At 50.7% G+C, this 14,226-nt stretch overlaps 1 protein-coding gene across 1 annotated transcript in view; it reads left to right on the top strand.

The window, feature by feature from the left end:
- The first annotated feature begins 613 nt into the window (after window positions 1-613).
- DENND1A (DENN domain containing 1A) overlaps window positions 614-14,226 on the top strand; it is a 264,483-nt gene continuing 250,870 nt past the window's right edge. The window contains exons 1-2 of the mRNA XM_060270319.1: window positions 614-785; window positions 12,400-12,464. Of these exons, the coding sequence (XP_060126302.1) occupies window positions 769-785; window positions 12,400-12,464 (82 nt within the window). The 5' untranslated portion in view covers window positions 614-768. The remainder of the gene's footprint in view (window positions 786-12,399; window positions 12,465-14,226) is intronic.

Genomic DNA, 14,226 nt, shown 5'->3' with positions numbered 1-14,226 from the left:
AAGGGCCATCCAGTCCAAGCCCCTGCCAAGCAGGAAACACCATCAAAGCATTCTTGACATATGCCTGTCAAGCCTCTGCTTAAATACCTCCAAAGAAGGAGACTCCACCACACCCCTTGGCAGCCAATTCCACTGTCGAACAGCTCTTACTGTCAGGAAGTTCTTCCTAATGTTGAGGTGGAAACTTCTTTCTTGTAGTTTGAATCCTTTGCTCCGTGTCCGCTTTTTAATTTTTAATTTATTTATTTATTGGGGGCTTGGGGGTGTGGAAGCTGCTGGTGCTGCTTACCCTTTAATATCCCCCGGAAGCCCGAAGCACACTTTGCACATGCTCGGGGGAACGCTTGTACATGAAGTTGTTACAGTGATTCCTTCCTTTCATCCACGATTCCTTCCTTCCTTGCATCCAAATTTTTATTTATTTATTTATTTTATTTATTTACCCCCGGGAAGCCCTAAGCGCACTTTGCACATGCTCGGGGGGACGCATGGCCAAGCGGGCGTCGCCGTCCCCTTCGGAGCAGCAGCCGAGGCGGCCTCGGACTCCGGCTTCCGGCCTGGCGGGACTACATCTCCCGGCGTGCCCCGCGCCGGCGCGCTTCCGGCTCTTCCGCCCCGCTCCCCGCTAGCCTCGCCTCCGTCGCGGACTCTGCCTGGCGGGATGGAGTGACCGCCCGAGCCGAGCCGAACAGAGCCGAGCCAAGCCGAACCCCCGGAGGACCCGCTGCTCGCTCGCTCGCCCGGGGCCCATGCGGCCCCTCAGAGACCATGGCGTCCCGCATTAAGTGAGTGACCAGGAGGAGGAGGAGCAGCCCCTCCCGCCGGGAGTGCGTGCTTGGGAGGGAGGGAGGGGGAGGGGGAGGGCGCGCGCGCACGAGAGAGAGACAGCGAGCGCGGACAGCCATCCCTTGGTCTGTCTAGGTCTGTCTATGCCAGGCAAAGGCCGCCTTGGCTCTCCAGATGGGCAACTACAACTCCCATGATCCCTGACACTGGCCCTGTTAGCTGGGGATCATGGGAGTTGTACTTCCAAAACATCTGGAGAGCCAAGGTTGCCTATGCCTGTTTTGGAACTACAACTCCTATGATCCCTAGCTGACAGGGCCAGTGGTCAGGGATCATGGGAGTTGTGGTTCCAAAATAGCTCGAGAGCCAAAGTTGCCTATACCTGCTCTGGATATTTTAGAACTACAACTCCCATGGTCCCTGACACTGGGCCTGTCAGTTAGGGATCATGGAGTTGTAGTTCCAAAGCGTCAAAAGAGCCAAGGTTGCCGATGCCTGCTCTAGAGGTTTTGGAACTACAACTCCCATGATCCCTGACCACTGGTCCTGTTAGCGAGGGATCATGGGAGTTGAAGTTCCAAAACACCTGGAGAGCCAAGGTTCCCTATGCCTGCTCTAGATGTTTTGGAACTACAACTCCCATGGTCCCTAACCACTGGCCCTGTCAGCTAGGGATCATGGGAGTTGCAGTTCCAAAGCACCTGGAGAGCCAAGGTTGTTTATGCCTGTTTTGGAACTCCTTCTTTGGAGGTCTTTAAGCAGAGGCTTGACGGCCATCTGTCAGCAATGCTTTGATGGTGTTTCCTGCTTGGCAGGGGGTTGGACTGGATGGCCCTTGGGGTCTCTTCCAACTCTAGCATTCTATTCCTGGCGCCGCGCCGACCCGGAGATGGGCAACCGCACTGCAGCGCGCCAGTAAGAGCGGGGGTTGCCGGGGGCCGCACAATTGGCTTGTGCAGGCCGCATCCGTAGTTTGGGCCCCTTGCTTGAGACTTTCCCATACACCTAGGACAGGCCTCCCCAAACTGGGGCCCTCCAGATGTTTTGGCCTACAACTCCCATGATCCCTAGCTAACAGGACCAGTGGTCGGGGAAGTTGGGAATTGTAGTCCAAAACATCTGGAGGGCCGACGTTTGGGGATGCCTGACCTAGGACCTTGCAGTACTTTCTTTGTCTGTGTTTGGAGCAGGCATCCCCAAACTTTGGCCCTCCAGACGTTTTGGACTACAATTCCCATCATCCCTGACCACTGGTCCTGTTAGCTAGGGATCATGGGAGTTGTAGGCCAAACACCTGTTTGGGGATGCCTGGTTTGGAGGTTTGCTTCTGCTGGCTTTGATAAATTGCTCTTGCAAAATTGGGAGCTGGGAGAAAATACTTTTATCTACAGCTTTACTTCGCCAGCTTGGCTTGAAGTTGTCCGCAGCAGCCAGATGGTTTATCCAGCCTCAGAGTGATCAGATGAAATTGACCTGGAGGTTGTTGTTGTTGTTGTTTAGTCGTTGAGTCGTGTCCAACTCTTTGTGACCCCATGGACCATAGCACGCCAGGCACTCCTGTCTTCCACTGCCTCCCGCAGTTTGGTCAAACTCATGTACGTAGCTTCGAGAACACAGTCCAACAGTCTCGTCCTCTGTCTTCCCCGTCTCCTTGCGCCCTCCATCTTTCCCAACATAAGGGTCTTTTCCAGGGAGTCTTCTCTTCTCATGAGGTGGCATAAAGTCTTGGAGCCTCAGCTTCAGGACCTGTCCTTCCGGTGAGCACTCAGGGCTGATTTCCTTCAGAATGGATCGGTTTGACCTTCTTACAGTCTATGGGACTCTCAAGAGCCTTCGCCAACACCAGAATTCAAAAGCATCAATTCTTCACTGAATGCTCCCATTCATTGGATTTGGAACTGGCTGACTGACCGAACCCAAAGGGTGCTCATCAATGGCTCCTCCTCATCCTGGAGAGAAGTGACTAGTGGGGTGCCACAGGGTTCTGTCTTGGGCCCAGTCTTCTTCGACATCTTTATCAATGACTTGGATGATGGGCTTGAGGGCATCCTGAGCAACTTTGCAGATCACACCAAATGGGGAGGGGTGGCTAATACCCCAGGGGACAGGATCACACTTCCATATGACCTTAGCAGTGTTCAGAACGGCATCTCTCCCTCCTCCCTTCCTGTGCCCTTCCTTCATCTGTAAAGAACTGCACTAGAGAGAGTGGATGTAGCCTATCTTGATTTTAGCAAGGCCTTTGACAAGGTGTCCCATGATATTCTTGTAAAGAAGCTGGTAAAATGCGGGCTAGACAATGCTACCATTCAGTGGATTTGTAACTGGCTGGCTGACCGAACCCAAAGGGTGCTCATCAATGGCTCCTCCTCATCGTGGAGAGAAGTGATTAGTGGGGTGCCACAGGGTTCTGTCTTGGGCCCAGTCTTCTTCAACATCAAACAAGATGAATTTGAACAAGAGTCAACCGTAACAAAACAGTGGTACTATTACTTCCCTTGATCTAGATGCTATACTCCTATTGATGCAGCCCAGAATTGCATTGGCTTTTTGAGCTGCTGCATCACACTGTTGACTCATGTCAAGTTTGTGGTCTACCAAGACTCCTAGATCCTTTTCACACGCAGTGCTCTCAAGCCAGGTGCCACCCATCCTGTATTTGTGCCTTTCAATTTTATTTTATTTTGCCCATGTGGAGTACTTTACATGTCTGCTTGTTCAAATTCATCTTGTTTGCTTTGGCCCAGTTGTCTAATCTGTCATTTGGAAGTGTGATCCTGTCCTCTCGGGTATTAGCCACCCCTCCCCATTTGGTGTCATCTGCAAACTTGCTCAGGATGCCCTCAAGCCCATCATCCAAGTCATTGATCAAGATGTTGAAGAAGACTGGGCCCAAGACAGAACCCTGTGGCACCCCACTAGTCACTACTCTCCAGGATGAGGAGGAGCCATTGATGAGCACCCTTTGGGTTCGGTCAGCCAGCCAGTTCCAAATCAACTGAATGGTAGCATTGCCTAGCCGACATTTTACCAACTTCTTTGCAAGAATATCATGGGGCACCTTGTCAAAGTCCTTGCTGAAATCAAGAATATCATAGTCACTACTCTCCAGGATGAGGAGGAGCCACTGATGAGATGTTCTTGCTGGGAAGGACCGTAAAATGCGGGAGATCCTTAAACAGCAAGATCTCGCGCTCTGCAAGGGGCCAACAATCTTTCCCTAAATTATCCCCGGCACACTTGTTTTTTTGATTGCAAAGGGAAAGAAAAATGTTAACAGGGCAACTGGGAGCTTGAGTTTCTGCTTCCTGCGCTTGTGTTCAGACGCCCCGATTTATTAACACTTAAGGGCTATGAGAACTCTGGGACTGACTAAGACATGAGACCCATATTAAATTTCACTGTGTCAGGATACGGAGGATTATAAATAGCTTAAGGAAATTTTGTGGGTTGACTGGCCTGGGCTACTGAAAGCTGGGAATACAGTCATACCTCGGTTGAAGTACGCCTCGGTTTGAGTACTTTCAGTTTAAGTACTCCGCGGACCCGTCTGGAATGAATTAATCCACTTTCCATTACTTTCAATGGGAAAGTTCACTTCAGGTTAAGTACGCTTCAGGTTAAGTACGAATTTCCAGAAACAATTACACTCATACTTCGGGTTAAGTACGCTTCAGGTTGAGTACCCCTGGGTTCTCACTTGTGGGGTGCCTCAGGGTTATATCCTGCATCTACATGCAGCCGCTGGGAGAGATCATCAGGGGGTTTGGGCTGGGTGTTCATCAGTATGCAAATGATACCAAGCTCTACCTCTCTTTCAAATCAGAACCAGTGAAGGCAGTGAAGGTCCTGTGTGAGTGCCTGGAGGCGGTTGGAGGGTGGATGGCGGCTAGCAGATTGAGGTTGAATCCTGACAAGACAGAAGGACTGTTTGTGGGGGACAGGAGGCGGGCAGGTGTGGGGGACTCCCTGGTCCTGAAAGGGGTAACTGTGCCCCTGAAGGACCAGGTGTGCAGCCTGGGAGTCATTTTGGACTCACAGCTGTCCATGGAGCCACAGGTTAATTCTGTGTCTAGGGCAGCTGTCTACCAGCTCCACCTGGTACGCAGGCTGACTCCCTACCTGCCCGCAGACTGTCTCACCAGAGTGGTGCATGCTCTGGTTATCTCTCGCTTGGACTACTGCAGTGCGCTCTACGTGGGGCTACCTTTGAAGGTGACCCAGAAACTACAACTAATCCAGAATGCGGCAGCTAGACTGGTGACTGGGAGCGGCCGCTGAGACCACATAACACCGGTCCTGAAAGACCTACATTGGCTCCCAGTATGTTTCCAAGCACAATTCAAAGTGTTGGTGCTGACCTTGAAAGCCCTAAATGGCCTCGGTCCAGTATACCTGAAGGAGCGTCTCCACCCCCATCGTTCTGCCCGGACACTGAGGTCCAGCGCTGAGGGCCTTCTGGTCGTTCCCTTGTTGCGAGAAGCCAAGTTGCAGGGAACCAGGCAGAGGGCCTTCTCGGTGGTGGCACCTGCCCTCCCACCAGATGTCAAAGAGCAAAACAGCCACCGGACTTTTAGAGGACACCTGAAGGCAGCCCAGTTTAGGGAAGCTTTTAATGTTGAATAAATTATTGTATTTTAATACTTCTGTTGGAATCCGCCCAGAGTGGCTGGGGAAACCCAGTCGGGTGGGCGGGGTATAAATAATGAATTATTATTATTATTATTATTATTATTATTATTATTATTATTATTATCTGAGGTGCTTATGGAGTGGCATGGTGAATTGATATAGGTTGATTTGGGCACTTAGTTTGTGCTGCTAATTGATTTTTGTCAAGAAAGGAAGTTCAACAGGAAGTGCAGGATCTGTGCCTAAGCAAGGGCACATTGGATGGAAGACTAAATGCTTTTGCTTATGTCTGAAAAACAACATGGGTGGCTGATTCGTTTCCTTGGATATTGCTCAATTTGTTTTCAACTGCGGTGATGAGACGGAGGAAGCCACAGCAGAGGAGTAAAATGTAGCATAGCTTGGGAGAACATAATGTTTAGCAATGGGCAGAGTGAGATGTTCATCTCTGGAAAGGAGGATAGTTGGAAATGCTTTACATTTCCTTTACATTTCTCCCTGTTAAAGAAATGACCCGGCCACACGTTGCTGTCAGCCATATGTCAAGAATGCATTGATAGTGTTTCCTGCTTGGCAGGGGGTTGGACTGGATGGCCTTTGTGGTCCCTTCCAGCTCTACGATTCTCTGATTCTACTAGCTGACCCAGCCACGCGTTGCTGTCAGCCATATGTCAGGAATGCTTTGATGGTGTTTCCTGCTTGGCAGGGGGTTGGACTGGATGGCCCTTGTGGTCTCTTCCAACTTGATGATTCTATGATTCTATTTCTGGTGCTACGCCAACCCGGAGATGGGCAACCGCACCGCGACGTGCCAGTAAGAGTGGGGGGCGTCGGGGGCCGCACAATTGGCTCGCGTGGGACGCATCCAGTCACCGTGCCATGGATTAGGGGCCCTGCTTGAGACTTTCACATACACCTAGGACCTTGCAGTACTTTCTTGGGCTGTGTGCGCGGCCACTGTTTGGAGCAGGCATCCCCAAACTTTGGCCCTCCAGATGTTTTTGACTACAATTCCCATCATCCCCGACCACTGGTCCTGTTAGCTAGGGATCATGGGAGTTGTAGGCCAAAACATCTGGAGGGCCAAAGTTTGGAGGTTTGCTGCTGCCGGCTTTGATAACATTGCTCTTGCAAAATTGGGAGCTGGGAGAAATAAATTTTATCTGCAGCTTACAGCTTTACTTCGCCAGCTTGGCTTGAATTGTCTGCAGCAGCCAGATGGTTTATCCAGCCTCAGAGTGATCAGATGAAATTAACCTGGAGGTTGTTGTTGTTGTTGTTCTTTAGTCGTTTAGTCGTATCCGACTCTTCGTGACCCCAGGGACCATAGCACGCCAGGCACTTTTGTCTTCCACTGCCTCCCGCAGTTTGGTCAAACTCATGTTCGTAGTTTCGAGAACACTGTCCAACCATTTCGTCCTCTGTCGTCCCCTTCTCCTAGTGCCCTCCATCTTTCCCAACATCAGGGTCTTTTCCAGGGAGTCTTCTCTTCTCACGAGGTCGCCAAAGTCTTGGAGCATGTTGGTGGCTTTGAGAACACTGTCCCAACCATCTCGTCCTCTGTCGTCCCCTTCTCCTAGTGCCCCCCATCTTTCTCAACATCAGGGTCTTTTCCAGGGAGTCTTCTCTTCTCATGAGGTGGCATAAAGTCTTGGAGCCTCAGCTTCAGGACCTGTCCTTCCAGTGAGCACTCAGGGCTGAGGAGATACAATAGCCATCTTCAAATACCTGAAGGGTTGTCCCATGGAAGATAGAGGCTGCTGTTGCTGCTTCAGTGAGTGCTGGGAAGACCGCTCCCTCCACCAGCCAACTCCATCAGGCCTAGGGGGCAGGGCCAGCACATACTCTGAGCAGCTTTCTGCAGCAAGCAGCGAAAATGATTTTAAATGCTTGGGTGTTCTTAATTTGCTGCACTTTGAATGGTGGTTTTGTATGATATTGTTTTGTTTTGTTTGGGGTGGGGTAGTTTAATTTTAGTATAATTGTTTCTTGCTTTGTTTTTATTTATTTTTTATTTTGTAAAGTTGTTGTATAGTTTGTATTTTGCTTTTTAAGGGGAAAGGGTCAGGGCTGCCTGGGAGGGGGCCTCAGCCAACAGAATGGCTGGGGCTGGTTCCACAGGGGGGGGGGATGTACTCAGTGATCATGGGCAGGAGGAGGATTTATGCTAAGACCAGACCATGTCATTACCGAGGAGGCAGGCGCAGTCGTTGTCTGAGGACTATCCCTGCCTCCAGGTCTGGTCCTGACCGGACGGATACTGGAATCAGCAAGGGATACCCACATGACCTGAAGGTGCTGCTGTGCAATGCCAGGTCAATGATCCACAAGACCACTGCCATCCACGACCTGATTGTGGATGGAGGATTTGACCTGGCATGTGTGACAGAGACCTGGTTGGATGAAGCAGATGGGCCTGTCCTTGCCGCTGCTTGTCCACCAGGTTTCTCTTACACACAGCAATCCAGGCCATCTGGGCGGGGAGGGGGGGTTGCAGTGATTTTTAGGAAGTCATTAGTTTGCACCAGGCGTCCTATTGGGAAGACCCAGTTTTCTGAGTGCATGTTCTGGAAGTTGGGCAATAGGGGCAGTACAGGATTCCTTTTGGTGTACCGACCTCCCCGCTGCACCCAGGATTCCATGCCCGAGCTGCTTCAAGTCGTGTCGGATGTTCTCCTGGAGATACCTAGTTTGGTTGTCCTAGGGGATTTTAACATCCATGCCGACACAAACCTACAAGGGGCCGCTTGGGACTTCATGGAAAGCATGGCCGCCATGGGGCTGTCTCTGAATAAGTTTGGCCCAACTCATAGCCACGGACATGCCTTAGACCTGGTGTTTACCTCTATGGATGTTGGTGATCTGACATTAAGTAAAAGTGAAACTAAAAAAGTGCCATGGTCAGATCACTTCCTGGTGCAACTGGACCTCTCCACGACCCTTCCCCTCTGCAGGGAAGTGGGACCGATTCAGATGGTCCGCCCTCGCCACTTAATGGATCCAATTGGCTTCCAGAGAGTGGTAGGGGATGTTTTATCCCATGTTGATGGCCTTTCAGCTGATTCCCTGGTGGCCCGCTGGAATGTGGAGTTAACCAGGGCTATTGACTGTCTGGCTCCGAAGCGCCCTCTCCGATTGCATGGAGCCCGGACAGCCCCGCGGTTTTCCCCGGAGCTGAGGGTGATGAAACAATCATTGAGACGGCTAGAGCGCCGGTGGTGGAAAACTCATTCTGAATCAGACCGGACACGGGTTAGAGCTCAACATCGAGCCTACTAAGTGGCAATGGCGACGGCGAAGAGGACCTTCTTCACCATTTCTATTGCATCTGCAGAAAACAGCAGCAGGAGACTTTTTTCAGGTGTTTCACAATCTATCGGAACCACCTTCATCATCAGGGCCTGGTAGGGTCCCCAAGATCTCCTGCAATGCTTTTGCAAAGTTTTATGCAGATAAAGTCGCTCAGATTCGGAAGGAGGTAGACTCCACCGTGGGAGGAGGGCCGGGACGGGAGAGTGCTGGAGCCCTGTCTAGTCATGTTTCATGGGATCAATTTCAATCTGTTACCTCCCAGGATGTGGACAGGCTCCTTGGACGAGTGAAACCGACCACCTGTCTCCTTGATCCTTGCCCATCCTGGCTAATAAAAGCGAGACGGGAAGGGCTGGGCGATGGGCTCCGCAGGGTGGTGAATGCTTCCCTTTACGAGGGAGCCTTCCTAGACCCACTGAAAGAGGCGGTCATTAAACCGCTTCTTATAAAAAACATCTCTAGACCCAGCCAATATGGCCAACTACCGCCCAGTCTCAAATCTACCATTCTTGGGCAAGGTGATTGAGCGGGTGGTTGCTGAACAACTCCAAGCACGCCTAGAAGAAGCGGACCATTTGGATCCCTTCCGATCGGGATTCAGGCCTCACCATGGGACTGAAACTGCCTTGGTCATGCTGGTCGATGATGTCCGGCGAGCTAGGGACAAAGGTGAGAGCTGTTTCCTAGTCCTGCTGGATCTCTCAGCGGCTTTTGACACCATCAACCATAACATCCTTCTGGACCGTCTAGAGGGGCTGGGAGCTGGGGGCACTGTCATACAGTGGTTCCGCTCCTTCCTCCTGGGCCGTGTTCAGAAAGTGGTGGTGGGGGATGAGTGTTCAGACCCCTGGGCTCTCACTTGTGGAGTGCCTCAGGGTTCTGTCCTCTCCCCCATGCTTTTTAACATCTACATGCAGCCGCTGGGAGAGATCATCAGGGGGTTTGGGCTGGGTGTTCATCAGTATGCAGATGACACCCAGCTCTACCTCTCTTTTAAATCAGAACCAGTGAAGGCGGTGAAGGTCCTGTGTGAGTGCCTGGAGGCGGTAGGAGGATGGATGGCGGCTAACAGATTGAGGTTGAATCCTGACAAGACAGAAGTACTGTTTGGGGGGGACAGGGGGCGGGTGGGTGTGGGAGACTCCCTGGTCTTGAATGGGGTAACTGTGCCCCTGAAGGACCAGGTGCGCAGCCTAGGAGTCATTTTGGACTCACCACTGTCCATGGAGGCACAGGTTAATTCTGTGTCCAGGGCAGCTGTCTACCAGCTCCATCTGGTACGCAGGCTGAGACCCTACCTGCCCGCAGACTTTCTCACCAGAGTGGTTATCTCCCGCTTGGACTACTGCAATGCGCTCTACGTGGGGCTACCTTTGAAGGTGACCCGGAAACTGCAATTAATCCAGAATGCGGCAGCTAGATAAGTGACTGGGAGTGGCCGCCGGGACCACGTAACACCGGTCCTGAGAGATCTACACTGGCTCCCAGTACGTTTCCGAGCACAATTCAAAGTGTTGGTGCTGACCTTTAAAGCCCTAAACGGCCTTGGTCCTGTATACCTGAAGGAGCGTCTCCACCCCCACCATCCAGCACCGAGGGCCTTCTGGCGGTTCCCTCATTGCGAGAAGTGAGGTTACAGGGAACCAGGCAGAGGGCCTTCTCGGTAGTTGCACCCGTCCTGTGGAATGCTCTCCCAGCAGATGTCAAGGCAATAAGTAACTATTTTACTTTTAGAAGACAACTGAAGGCGGCCTTGTTTAGGGAAGTTTTTAATGTTTGATGCTGTACTGTTTTAATATTCAGTTGGAAGCCGCCCAGAGTGGCTGGGGAAACCCAGCCAGATGGGCGGGGTATAAATAAATTATTATTATTATTATTATTATTATTATTATTATTATTATTATTACTACCATTTTCTTCTGCCCCAGAGAGCAGGACCCGAACCAATGGATTCAAATTGCAAGCAAGGACCTAAACCTTGGGAAGAACTTTCTGACAGTGTTGTTGTTGTTTAGTCATTTAGTCGTGTCCGACTCTTCGTGACCCCATGGACCAGAGCACGCCAGGCACTCCTGTCTTCCACTGCCTCCCGCAGTTTGGTCAAACTCATCTTGGTGGCTTCGAGAACACTGTCCAGCCATCTCGTCCTCTGTCGTCCCCTTCTCCTTGTGCCCTCCATCTTTCCCAACATCAGGGGCTTTTCCAGAGAGTCTTCTCTTCTCATAAGGTGGCCAAAGTATTGGAGCCTCAGCTTCAGGATCTGTCCTTCCAGTGAACACTCAGGGCTGTTTTCCTTCAGAATGGATAGGTTTGATCTTCTTGCAGTCCATGGGACTCTCAAGAGTCTCCTCCAGCACCAGAATTCAAAAGCATCCATTCTTCGGGGATCAGCCTTCTTGATGGTCCAGCTCTCACTTCCATACATCACTACTGGGAAAACCATAGCTTTAACTATACGGACCTTTGTCGGCAAGGTGATGTCTCTGCTTTTTAAGATGCTATCTAGGTTTGTCATTGTTTTTCTCCCAAGAAGCAGGCGTCTTTTAATTTTGTGAAAGTGGTGGTGGGGGATGAGTGTTCAGACCCCTGGGCTCTCACTTGTGGGGTGCCTCAGGGTTCTGTCCCCTCCCCCATGCTTTTTAACATCTACATGCAGCCGCTGGGAGAGATCATTAGGGGGTTTGGGCTGGGTGTTCATCAGTATGCAGATGACACCCAGCTCTACCTCTCTTTTAAATCAGAACCAGTGAAGGCGGTGAAGGTCCTGTGTGAGTGCCTGGAGGCAGTTGGAGGATGGATGGCGGCTAACAGATTGAGGTTGTATCCTGACAAGACAGAAGTACTGTTTGTGGGGGACAGGAGGTGGGCAGGTGTGGAGGACTCCCTGGTCATGAATTGGGTAATCATGCCCCTGAAGGACCAGGTGTGCAGCCTGGGAGTCATTTTGGACTCACAGCTGTCCATGGAGGTGCAGGTCAATTCTGTGTCCAGGGCAGCTCCCTCTGCGACTCAGGATGAGACCCTCCCTGCCTGCAGACAGTCTCACCAGAGTGGTGCATGGTCTAGTTATCTCCCGCTTGGAGGTCCAGTGCCAAGGGCCTTCTGGCGGTTCCCTCGCTGCGAGAAGCCAAGGTACAGGAAACCAGGCAGAGGGTCTTCTCGGTGGTGGCGCCCGCCCTGTGGAATGCCCTCCCATCAGATGTCAAGGAAATAAGCAGCTATCCTAATTTTAAAAGACATCTGAGGGCAGCCCTGTTTAGGGAAGCTTTTAATATTCAATGCTGTATTGTTTTAATCTTCAATTGGGAGCCGCCCAGACTGGCTGGGGAGACTCAGCCAGATGGGTGGGGTTTAAACAATAAATTATTATTATTATTATTAATATTAGAATCATAGTATCATAGAGTTGGAATCATAGAGTTTGGAAGAGACCACAAGGGCCATCCAGTTCAACCCCCTGCCAAGCAGGAAACACCATCAAAGCATTCTTGACAGATGGCTGACAGCAACGCGTGGCCGGGTCAGCTAGTAGAATCATAGAATCATAGAGTTGGAAGAGACCCTTTATGACCCACGGGGTCCCTTCTATAAGATTCTGAAATTTTATGATCCTATAAATCATTCCGAGAAGCATTACTTAGATTTATTAACCACGTCCTTCTTTTTCAGGCAAAACCCAGAAACAACATTTGAAGTCTATGTTGAAGTGACCAATTCGGCAGCAGCGGGTTCAGGTACTGTAAAATGCAGATGCTATTTATATCTTGTACTGTGTTTCTCTGAAAATAAGACACCGTCTTATATTTATTTTTCCTCCAAAAAACACACTGTGGCTTATTTTCAGGGGATGTCTTACTCCCTCCCCCCCCCCTCCTGCCACGGCCGGCATTGCTGCTGCGCCTATCACTATGTCTTATTTTCGGGGCATGGCTTATCTTCCTTGAACGCTTAAAAATCCTGCTATGGCTTATTTTATGACTGCGTCTTAAAATAGGGGAAACAGAATACCTACAGTGCTTTTGAGGGTTTCCACGAGGGTTGTGCTATTGGGGGGGGGAATTGGTCCAGAGCAGGGTGGTACACTGAGTGGCCCGAGGGCCACATTTGGCACTCAAGGCCTTTTTTGTGGCCCTTGGCAATATTTGACCCCCCCGCCATTTCATTACCCGGTTGGGCGCTGGGCTTTGGGATGGTGGCCCCTCCCACCATAACAACCAAGTCCCCCGGTTTTTGTGGGAAACCCCCGTATTTTAAACCGTTTCCCGCTGGCAGCCCGGATTAGAAAAAATCCCGTAAACCCCCCAGATTTCCTGCCTTCCAGGGTGGCTCGGTCCTGGCACCGCCCGATTTCCGGTGTCCATACATGGGTAGTGTGGCACCGATAGTCACTTCTACACATGTCCGGACAATAAGAAGAAGAAATCAGAAGTTGCGTTACTGAAATCAATGCACTTTTCGGCGATATTCTAATTTCCCGAGTTTCACCTGTATATCAGACCTCAGGTCCTGCAGCCTATTCCTTTAATTTCAAATTTCCTGCGAGATTTTTTTTAAACACCAGTTTTGCCCTTGGAAGCTTTGATAGGAAACTTCCATAGACGTGATCCCCGGCATTCTCATAACCTAAGCCACAGCAACGCGTGGCAGGAAAAGCTAGTAATAAATAGAATCATTCTTATACAGATAGACTGAAAGAAGCTTCTAAAAGTCACGCCCGGCAGTAAGAATGAAAAGCCAGAGCTACTGCCTGTTTCCTCTTTTCTTTTCCTCTGCCTTCCAATTGCCTGTTTTGTTTTCTTCAAGGAAGCGATCACGTGTCCTGTGCGAGAAATGTGCCGTTATCAGAATCAAGTGAACTCCAGAGACCTCTGCCAAAGGGCCTTCCTTATTAGAAAGAGCGGAGAGAATTTGGATATAGCTCTGGGACTAATAGCCTAGGGTGGGGGGTGGGGAGTGTATTTGTTAGTCGAAAGGAACTGATCACCAAAGTGAAAACCTGCCCCCCCTTTGCGTAGGAAGCCTTTGTGTGGGTTTTTGTGTGTGTGTTCTTGCCAAAGAAGACATCAGAAAAGAGTGTTGGATCTTCTGCTTTGCCACGCAGTGAGCCAGACGGCCCCGTCTCTCCAAGGACCCCCTCTTTCATCCGAGAGCCACGCAAAAAATCTCACCGTGCGCTCAAGGAAGAGCTTGAAACGGGTTTGCGCCGCTAACAGGTTCCTTTCATTTCCCTCCTCCCTTGAAACACACACGCACCCGTATGGCTTGAAGTTGGAAACCGAAATGCGGTATCCGCACCCGTATGGCTTTACCTTGGAAACTGAAATGTGCTATATAACAGAAGGATGAAGCGATGAGCGTGGCATGGCTTTAAGTTGGGAACCTAAATGTGGTATAGAACAGAAGGATGAAGTGATGAGCGTGGTACGGGGCGGTGGCGGCGGCGGCGGGGTGCTCAATCTTCCCCAGGATTAGTAAAGTAAATGGCAGTTTTGCCGG

The sequence above is a fragment of the Zootoca vivipara genome, chromosome Z, assembly GCF_963506605.1.
Source record: "Zootoca vivipara chromosome Z, rZooViv1.1, whole genome shotgun sequence".
Taxonomy (NCBI): Eukaryota; Metazoa; Chordata; class Lepidosauria; order Squamata; family Lacertidae; genus Zootoca; species Zootoca vivipara.
This window is presented reverse-complemented; position numbering and strand designations above follow the sequence as displayed.